Genomic DNA, 10,627 nt, shown 5'->3' on the forward strand with positions numbered 1-10,627 from the left:
GAGGCACACAGCCAATACGGAGCCCAGGATATGCGCATACTCACACGCCGTCAGGCGAATGCAAGGTGAGCCACCCACGAAAGAGGAGCACGTAGTATCTGGTGCAATCTGAGTCGCATTTATCAAGTCTCAGCAACCACGACGCCATGCCTACGGCTACTAATAAGGCAGGTGCAGGTGGTGAGGAGCATGAAAAACGAAAAATGACCTATACAAGCGAAAAATTTCAGAAATTGATTCACAGGAAGGAGGAGGGTCAAGATGGCGCTCCCACGCGCGACAGTCGATTGGGCTTGGGAGAGGGTGAGCGCAAGCACCGGAGAATGACGTTGAATTCCGAGATTCTGCATAAAATCAGGCACAAAAAGGACGAGGGCCAAAATGGCAGAAATTCCTCCAAAGAAATGCAAAAGACTGACCCCAGAAGAGCGTTAATGTTGGACCTCCCTCAAGAAGCTACTGTTGTAGAAAGTGGCGTAAGTTTTGGTTCCACTACTCACTACTTTGGCATCTTTGCATATTTTAACTTATTCAAATTTAAATTATCATTCATTAATCATAAAATTGAAAAATATAGATGTACAGTTTACTGCGTGTTTATAACGTAGTTATTTTTTGAGTCACGGCAAAAGAAATTGTCACCATGTGATGATCGGCAGCCAAAATGTGACTATGATTGACATATTCCCCCCACTTGAGGCAAGAACATCAAACTCTTTATTTCTTTTAATACAACACTGCCGCTTTCGGTCTTTTTTTTGGAATAGGAAAATTTTTAACAGGCATGCCGGAGCGAAAATACCTATTGATGTTTTAGTTGTTATTGTGGCACTGCGGTCTCATTTTCAGGCATAGTGACAAAGCGGCTTACTCAAATTTTTGTCATAAACAGCACTGGAACGCCACATTTTCGCACCTTCAGGTCTGTGAGTGGGTATGTGCCAAGTCACCCGCATCCAGCCAATCGGAGTGAGGCTGGGTCACGATCACGAGTGTGCAGAGTGTTGAGTTCACTTGATCACAGTGAACCGCAGCTAGATTCTAGTCGTGGCAATGACGGAGTGTAAGAGACCGTCTCTATGGTCGGTTTTTACCACCTGTTGCGCTTGTACGACCAAGCAGGTTGCAGTAAGTGTCGGTCTGGGTAATGGGAAAACGATAATGGGTCAGCAAAGTGACTCACCTATGAGTCAGGTAGGGCTTAAAATCTGCCGTACACAATCGCTACCTCTCATTAAAAAGTGAATTTTTTTTTAATCGTCCTTTTTAGCCAGTGAAGAATCCCGATGAGGACTGTGAAATGGTTACTGCGCTGGACACTGATAACTGTAAGTCCTTCCTTTGTAATCGCTAGCATGATTGAATCTTATAACATTTTTTTGCATAAATAGAAAGTTGACTCTAAAAAATCATGAAGACCTGCAAAGTGATCTTCTCTTACTTTGATTTTTGCTGGACTGGCTGGTGTACCACCTTCCAGCATTCTGATTGGTCGACTGTGAATGGGTAATGCTTGACGTTTGTCACATTTTCAGTGACAAAAGTTCAATTCCAATTCCTTGAGGCAGCCCGGACAAATCGTTGCGACATTCTTGGAATGATTATCGAACAACGCGCTTGTCGTTTAGATTTGAAAAACAACCTGGATCGAACAGCTCTACACTTGGCAGCTGCTCAGGGCTGTTTCGAGGCGGTTCAAATGCTTGTCAATGCAAATGCTTCTGTTGATATTCCGGATAAGGTAAATTCCACTTCAAAGAAGGGAATATTGTCACGTCTATGCCATTAATTGCATCCAGTACTGATTTAAGTAGCCTGAATAGCCACCTCCTGGTGAACGCTTCAGAGTCTGTTTCATCGAGGTGGAGACTTTGAGTTGTAGGCCAAAATAAAAAATTCTGTGCTTCGTAAGTAGTGGAAGTACTAGATGGGGACATTCTACCGCAAAGAACTCTCTTCACCATTCCATTGTTAGGGACAGAACAGGTTGGAGACTTTTTTGACAAGCCGTCTTCCAGATTTAACCGAAAGTGGGTGGAGGGATTCGCCAATTTCAAGTGGATAATTGGGCGTCCCATCAATTCGACTGGAGGCTTAAGGAAAGAGATAAAGTGGTCGCTAAAGAGGCAATGGAAGGCATTCGAATACTTTTGAATCACGGGTCGCACTACCTATGATAAGGAGGATCCTTCTGAAAAGCCCTGAAGATGAGTCCTGCAGCTTCACTTGGACATTAAAGACGATCCTTCCTGATCCTTTGAAAGCGTCGACGTGACCCTGACGGCTTTCAATCAACGATTATGAAAAAATCTCTTTAGCAAAGACCAGTTTTTCAAAGCATTGAATTGGATCCAACAGCTGGTTCTCTGGAAGGCTCTATTTTATAAGCTCGTGGAGGTGATGAATGGGTTCAAGGACTTCTCGTCGAATTTTTTGGCAAAAGTTTGACTTTTTGAAACTCCGATTGCATTTTTTGATCGTCAAAGGCGGTTTGCATAAGAAAGACTTTTGTCATTTCAGCATGGTATGACTCCAATGTTCTGGGCCGCGTACAAAGACTTCATCGACATCGTGATCTACCTAATCAGGCATGGCGCCTCAATCCAACGAAAAACGAAGGTTGGTTGTTGGTAAAACCTCAAGAGAACCTTTATTTTTCCTCCGTTCAACTTAATTCGACTATTCTTTGCCTTGCATGGCAGCGAGGATTCACTCTACTTCACGTCCTGGCCAAAGCGGACTCGATCAAGACGTTGGAGGCCCTGGTGCGAAGCAAAATTATCCGCAATTTTAAGGAATTGGACTTGGTAGGGTGGATTTGGCGTTTCATCTTTGTAGAATGACTGCACGCCACTCATGGTGGCAACAATCTCGGGGAGTTTGAGAGCTACAACCGTCCTCTCGAGAATTGGAAATCTCGAAACACATGTAGATAAGGTGAGGAGGAAGAAGGCGTTTTCAACGGCTTGTTTGACGACAGCCCTTTGTTTACCCATCCATACATTCTGCATCCATCCATTCATCCATCCTGGATCCATCCATCCTGTATCCATCCATCCTCGATCCATCCATCCTGTATCCATCTATCCATTCACCCATCCATCCATCACGTATCCATCCATCCTGGATGCATTCATCCATCCATTCATCCACCACGTATCCATCCGTCCCTTCATCTATCCATCTCTTCATCCATCCTGTATCCATCCTGGATCCATTTTTCCATCCTGTATCCATCGATCCATCCATACATCCTGTATCCATCTCCTACTTTTTATCTATCAGGATTTAGAATTGGAAGTCAAATCAATCTGTTAGTTTAAAGAAACTAACCTCCTCATTCGTTTGTTCATTTCTTTTCAAATTCCACCTCAAATTGCTTTGAAATTTGAGCCCTCGTCAATATCACAGGCAGGAAATGATACGGAGGGTGAACCGGTGTTACACCATCCACAGGAGTGCCATGCGTGTGTCGTGAAATTAGGGTAGCTAAAATTACAGGATCATTTCCTCTGTCCTTGTTTTTTTTTTTTTTTTCTAACAGACCAAGAAAAATGTCTTCCACCTCGCCGTGCTGGGTGGATGTCACCTGGTGTTGGAGCAGCTTTGCAAACACGAAGAGATGCCCAGTTTGATTAATGCCTTTGTAAGCTTTTTCTCCTTTTGCTAGCTCTGGATGAAATCGATAATTTGGAAGGTAGTCGACCTCTTCTCTTTCGTCTAGGATGACGATCTGAAGGCACCGATCCACTATGCAATTGACTTGGATGACTACGATAGCGTGTCTGTTCTGCTGAAGTATGGAGCAAGAGCAAATATTAAATCCAAGGTAAGGCGAGGCCTTGAGACCGTCTAGTCGGGCGGTGTGAAAGTCGTAAGAAATTCGTGTAGCTTCTACTATACTGTACACGTAAAACCGGAACTAGTGGCTGCTCATCCACCCTGGAAGTAGATGGAAAGTGGAAGGAGTTGCTAGTACAGCTAAAAAATTCACTCTTTACAAAACATCGTTTCAAAACAGATTAGACATTATTCAGCTGCTTAGAACTAGGAATTTTAAGAACTAAAGCCTTCCGAGGCATCCTGGCTGTTAAGACGGGCGTGGAGACTACCGTCTTTGAAGAGCTTTCACCACTTTGGTATGGCAATGCTGACCAACTTGCATTCCGATCACCGCATTACCGCGTATGAGGTCTCCTGTCAGTAACCACTGACGATACCTCTTCGTTCATGAGATTTTCGTCAGACTCGAAACGCCTTTAAGGCATCGGTGGGGACGCCCACTAGGGCGGCTTTGACGGTAGGGACGAGGGACTAGGAGCACGGATATCTTGAACGCCATCTCAAAAAAGATGACTTACTTTTCTTTTTAGAACGCTCCATATCCTCTCATAACTGCATCTCGGCGTGGGAATGTTGATATGATCAACCTGTTGTTGAACAACAAGGCGAGGATCTCGGCAGCTGACTTTGTAAGCTCCTCACGAATACTGAATGCAAGAAACGGAAAAAGGGCTTTGTTTTCTACACCAAAAATTTCTCAAACTCAATTTTAGCTTCGTGGCTCTCAGATGCATGTTCATTACCAGCGTCACATATGTGTGACATCACAATTGTCCTATTTGGCCACGACGTCACACATATGTGACGTACGTGACCCCCAGACTTACCAAATCTGTCACTTAGTTGGCTTTCTGATAACCCCATACCAGTTCAAGGGTTAACTTCCTTGTAATGATCTGTGATTTGTTTAATTTCTTTTTGCCAATCACCTAGGCGGGCAACACGCCTCTCCACATTAGCTGCATAGCCAATCAAGTGGATGCGGCGTGGTTCCTCTTGCAGAAAGGCGCCAACATGCTGGCGTTGAATAAGGTAAGCGGTAATAGGAAAAATCTTCACAAATAAGTGAATGGAATATTAGGGCGACATGACCTTCGGGCCGCGCCCGCATCCTCCCAGCTCTCCTTTCTTTTGGTCAAGGGTGCGTTCTTAGGCTTAAAACGACCTAAAGGAGGACTCAGGATGCTACGTTTATCAATATTTATGTTATAAACCGTAATCAAAGAGGTAGAAATAAAGATAAAAATAAAGTAATATTCAAGCTACTTAATTCCATTTCAGCGACTTCAAACACCCTTCAATGCAGCAGTAGAGCAGGCCAGTGCAGAAACAGCGGAACTTCTAATTCTCGCTGGAGCACCGATAAATGAGGTTGATAGAGTGAGTTTACGAGCTTGAGACTGCCAATCAAAGACGCCAGGGTGCTAATTACTTATTGGTTGTAGTGGAAGGGGTCAGTTAATACCTCTCGATTACTATACGATCGCACTTTTAAATTTTTGAGAATTTATTTAAAAATTCCTTGTCCTAGGACTAAAAGCCACCCCTTGTGGAAAGAGCGCAGCTCTTATTAATGGGCAAGATTCTACAAAATTTATCAGTCGCCTCATCTACTAATTTAATATAAGTAGTATGTTTGACAGTGCCTTATATATTATATGACCTAGTAAATTTAATACATTTTTAGGCAGCGAAGAAACCTCTAATGCAGGCGGCGTTGTCTGGATTTGTGAGGATAGTGGATATGATCATCAAGGCCGACCGATGGCGATTAGCCAGTCCGGTGAGGTTTGATTTCCCCTATTAGGCTTTTCCTCTCTTAGTACCCCCATTACCACCACTACCCATCCACTAGTTCCAAATCCAACCATCTTATCCCGATTATCGTGGATAATGTATCGGTTTAAGTGGATCTGTAATGAATGGAAAGCTAACTTGGGACCGGCTAAATCTAAGGTGCTAAAAAGTGTGATGAGCCATATTCGCAGGGCTAGCTGGCTCCAGCGAAGAAAAATGCATTTAGGGGGCTTTATAGTAAAGGAGACGATGAATTTGTAAATAAAAAGTAACTGCCACGAGGTTGGTTGGATCTGAAATGATTGGGTAATAAAATCCGAATGAGTTGGTGGATCCACGACAAAACTCTTGCCTCCTCTTCCTCCAGGCAGCGGCTGCGGCCATGGCTAAAAAATACAATCCAAAGAAAAGGACTGAAGACGGAGAGGAAAATTTGGAAGCGGGTAAAGAGGACGTGGAGGTAGAGAAGGCCTCAGCCAATAATCACGAGTATGAGGAATTCGAAGAGACGGACTCCATTTCTGAGGCTTCGACCTACGTCTCCAAATCCTCCACTTCAGACTCAGAAGGCAAGGAGAGTGACAGTAAAGTCGAGGCGAGTGACGATGACTCTCTCTCCCACGCAGAGACTTACCACAGTGAAAGTGAGGGAGACAGAGACGTAACACCCGCTGAATATTCCGCGAAAGCAAGTGATGAGGTCTTCACCTCGCCCCGGCAGTATCGCAAGGCGGAATCGGTGTTTTCTTCCTCCTCAGCAACTGGAAGTGCACGAGGTCGTAGGATTGAACGATCAAAGCAACAGAAAGCAGCTGCTACGTTGAATGAAGATCATGTTTATCAAATGGCCCCTAGTCTTGACGGGTGCAATGGAGGAGGGAATATCGCTTCTCCAGCTCCCAAATTATCGAGGTTCGTAATGACTTTGACCAGGGCTTCCAGTAGGATCAAATGCCTTGAGCAAATAGCATTTTTCCTTTTATTTAGAGGACAATCAACTCTTCTACCATCACTACAACAGGACGGGGGATCAGTGGCATCAAAACCGCCTCTTCGTAGTGGAGGAGCAGGGGTTTCGAAGGTTCCAAATTCTCTCCGCAGGTCACCAGTTGCACTAACGGCCTATTTTACAGTCTATCAACCGGAGTATCGATTCCTTGTCAGCACTCAGGTATTATTGGAAGTAGCTTTCGTTGACTTTAGCGCACTCACCACCAGCGTCACCTATATGTGACACACCGAGTTCATTGACTGATCGAGGCGTCAAGACCACTTTTTATTCTAACAATGAAAAACTTAGCTGTGGTAAAGTCATTTTTTTTTAAACGACTCATCTGGCAATACAGACTAACAAATGGGTCTGCGTGGTCCCATTTCTAACCCAGATTTTTTTCTGATCTACCTTATTCACCTGTATTGTGAGCCACCGTAAAAGAATGACAGGCACGGAAGACGAAACAAAAGAAATACAAAGCATGAGAATGAAGCAGCATCTAGTCTTGTGCTTCTAAAATTGCTTGTGGAGCTGTTTGACAACCTTACATATCTGACAAAACTTTAATAAAGTCTAATGCAAGTTTTTATACGTTTGCCTTTATCAGTCCTACGCGGGTCGCTACCAGACGCTCTTTTTCTACCTCGCGCACAAAAAGTTGCGTCGGGGAGAGTGGAAGTCACTGGCCAAACACTGGGATTTCACCGAGGAGCAGATTGAAGCCATAGAACTTCAACACACTGGTCTGTCCATAAAACTCAGTCTACTTATTTACAATTCAGCAGCATGAATATGTCAAATGTTTTCTGTCTCGTATATAGGTGACAGGCAGGCCTATAAGGAGCATGGCTATCGCTTACTTTGTATTTGGATGCATGGTTTAAGTGAGGAAACCGATCCAGCGCCTATGCTTTACAAAGCTCTCACCTCAATTGGCCGAAAGATGGACGCAAACAATGTGCAGAAGGATTTCTACAGAGCTACACACGGACGGCACTCGGTCAGCGATTACTGTCCCATCTCGTGACACCTTGTCACATCCTCAGTTGGCGTGGCTTCACTTGAGTGTACATATAATTCCATAAAAATGTGCTTGAGCCAAATTCGAGTTCAGAAGCGTCATTTTTGGGCTCTAATTTAAAAGTAGGGAAGATTGCATAGTTGGTTTTTGGAAAAAAAAAGCACCTTGGTCATCCTCTGCGATTTACAGGGCAGATTAGCCTTCATAAATGCTTAAACTGGAAGGGCAGAAATAAAGTGGTCATTTGACATTCTCAATTACTCAAGGCTCGTTAGTTCTTATTTGAAAGTTTAGCTTTAATTATCAGAGGTAGGAATGATTGAAAAAGGCATAAAATGGTTTGAGAACTAGGAGTATACGCGATTTGGTGTTCCGTATGCATTGATATACCCAGATCATCCACGTGTTGGATGTCACATTATAAACAGGAATGACGGCGGTCCAAAGGCCCCTTGCGTCCACCCAACTGCCGTCAGGACGAGCACAAAAAGCGCAGTGGTGGCAGTAGTGACAACATTGGTGATGCGTTCTTATCGCAGGGAGGTTGACTTCTAACTGAAACAGAGTCTGTCTATCGAGGAGCAAACATTCGTTTCTTTCCGTTCTGTCCAGTGTAAATAAACACGCATCAGAGTGATCAACTAACTGTTTTCCATGTGGCTTACTCAAGTTTTTCCCTCCTTTACCTTACGAGTTCCACAAGAAGGTGAGAGTCGAAACTTAGGGGTGTATCACAGTCAGGAGGTTATGGATGGTGTCGATGAAGATGAGTGAGTGTCCCCCTTCCAACCTCAGCACATTAAGTAAGATAGACATTCAATCAAGAAAATGCAACCAAAAGCAGCTTTCACTAATAAAGAAAAAACATTTTCTGGCAATGTAGCTTTTAATTTTTAGCAGAATTTGTGACAGTTTATGCCTTCTGTTTACCATAAAAGTCGCTTACAGTAGAAACTGATGCTACTTAAACACTTAAGTAGGCATTTCCACTTATCCAAATTTCAATAGTCACTTCTAAGCGCTACTGAATTCGCACGAACCACCCACTTTCTCAAATGCCAAATTAGGAGGTGACCTTGCCAACCTTTATAATTTGCAAAGTGTGAAAAGGCATTTTGACGCTCCCTATATTCGGCGAGGAGCCCTAATTTCCAATCCTCGCATCCCTGCCTCTGCCGCATCACCTCCTCTCCTGCACACAGAGTGAGCGCGGGAGGGAGAGAAGAGAGGGGGAAGAGGTATGCGGTTGACGCCCCAAGCTGACCAACGCCCAAAGGACGAGCTGTTTGCTTGAGAAGCATAAACATCATCTTCGCTTTACGTAGGTTAAAACTCACCCTCTCTCTGGGACGCTCAGTCTATGGCTCTAGGAGCTAAGGTAAGTTTGCCTCAAAAATTTTATTTCACTTTTAAATCAATTTTTGTCTGTCACTTATCAAAAAATAAAATATTGTGGATTGAAGCATTGCCTCCCGGTTTTGCTGTCTTGATTCCGACAGGACCAGTTTGCCACAACTTCTTTTTTTCTCAGCGGTAAACTTAAACAGATGCAGGACGCTTACTTTGGAAAATTTGCTTTAGCCTCACTTACTATTTTATCTGAGATTTGAAATCAGCCGCTTCCGGGTTATAAATTTGCAGACGGAGAAGAGGGTCAGCTTTGCCCATTTCTCCTCTTCTGGCTTTTCATACGTTTGAGGTTATTACTGTAGCTTTGCTTTCTCCGGCTGCTAATGTCACCCCTCAGTCGACGCGATGCGAGGAGTATCGCCTCGTTGGAGATGAGGGACCCTTTAGATGCTTCTTTAGGCGGTTTGTCCAGTTTTGTGTAATCTACGTACTCTTAACAGAATGGGGACCATTGATCTCATCAACACCATGAAAACTCTGCATTTATCGTCTAGAAGGGTCTCATACCTTTTACTAAAAGAGGTTTTCGACTGTTAGCCTTTCAATGAATTAGCTCCGTCCAGTCATTCGTAATCAACCTCATCCTCCATTTTTGTCGAACAAAAAGAAAAAAAAAATGTTTCAATTATTCACACTGCCTATTTCTACATCAACTTCCGTAAACAAACTGGGTTTATTTACCCAAAGTTGGATACTACTTATATGACATTACCTGAATTAAGTAGCCATTATACACTAATAAAAGATAGGAAATAAATTATGTCAAAATAATCTATTTTTTCCTAATTAACAAGTAGGGCAGTGTAAAAATTAATTTGTTCTCTTGCTCCAAACCTTTGCTTTTTTCAAAATGAATCTACCAAAAACAGGATTTTGTAAATTTTGCATAGACATTTTTGGCAATTTTTCTTTCCCAATGCAATTTATAAAATTAAAGTGAAGGAGAATATCATGTAGAAGGGAAAAGGTCACCTCCTCCAGAGGGCGAAGGAGTAACCAGGTCTTTCGTAATAAGTACACCAATTAAGTAGTAGCATTCACAATTTTCCGTTGCTAAACAAAAAATACGCATTTTCTGATGAGCGCACTCCTATTGCGTAAAAATAATTAAGCCCTCGAAGAAATTAATTTTTGTACTTTTTTCTCCTCTCGCCCTCCCTCCCCTTCGATGTGAAGCACATCCTTAGAGGGGAGACGACCTCAACATCTCGGTCGTCATGTCAGTTGTCATTCCCGTTTTGGGGCAGCTAAATGATTGATCTCATTGGTCACTAACTTTTTACCTCTAGCGGAGTGTAACAAATCCACTTTAATCAGTTTGCAATTCACAATTCATTGTTCTCGGGTAGAATAAACTGATGGATGGCACATGTCACATATTTGTGACGCACGAACACAGATGAGGATATCGCAGGAACTACGTACTTGAGATACTGTAGAACAGAACCTCTTACATCTAACATTTTGGATGTACCTAGCCTTTTTGTAAGGAGCCTTTTAAAGCAAAATTTGTCTTTTTCCCCTTTAGTAGATGGGAAATTGTTATTCACAGTGTGAAGAGA

The 10,627-nt window shown here is 43.1% G+C and overlaps 1 protein-coding gene across 1 annotated transcript; it reads left to right on the top strand. All coding sequences in view use genetic code 11, as the record gives it.

The window, feature by feature from the left end:
• Positions 1–1,053: 1,053 nt before the first annotated feature.
• Positions 1,054–7,661, top strand: EGR_10355 (Ankyrin repeat and death domain-containing protein; the record flags this gene model as incomplete). Its single annotated transcript, XM_024499604.1, has 16 exons — positions 1,054–1,194; positions 1,271–1,328; positions 1,536–1,741; positions 2,521–2,619; positions 2,703–2,807; positions 2,839–2,937; positions 3,545–3,646; positions 3,725–3,829; positions 4,374–4,472; positions 4,777–4,875; positions 5,125–5,223; positions 5,531–5,626; positions 6,008–6,552; positions 6,628–6,811; positions 7,242–7,377; positions 7,456–7,661. 16 exons carry the CDS (start codon positions 1,054–1,056, stop codon positions 7,659–7,661), a joined length of 2,379 nt encoding a protein of 792 aa, XP_024345974.1.
• Positions 7,662–10,627: the final 2,966 nt, after the last annotated feature.

Source organism: Echinococcus granulosus (genome assembly GCF_000524195.1).
Source record: "Echinococcus granulosus chromosome Unknown EG_S00212, whole genome shotgun sequence".
NCBI lineage: Eukaryota > Metazoa > Platyhelminthes > Cestoda > Cyclophyllidea > Taeniidae > Echinococcus > Echinococcus granulosus.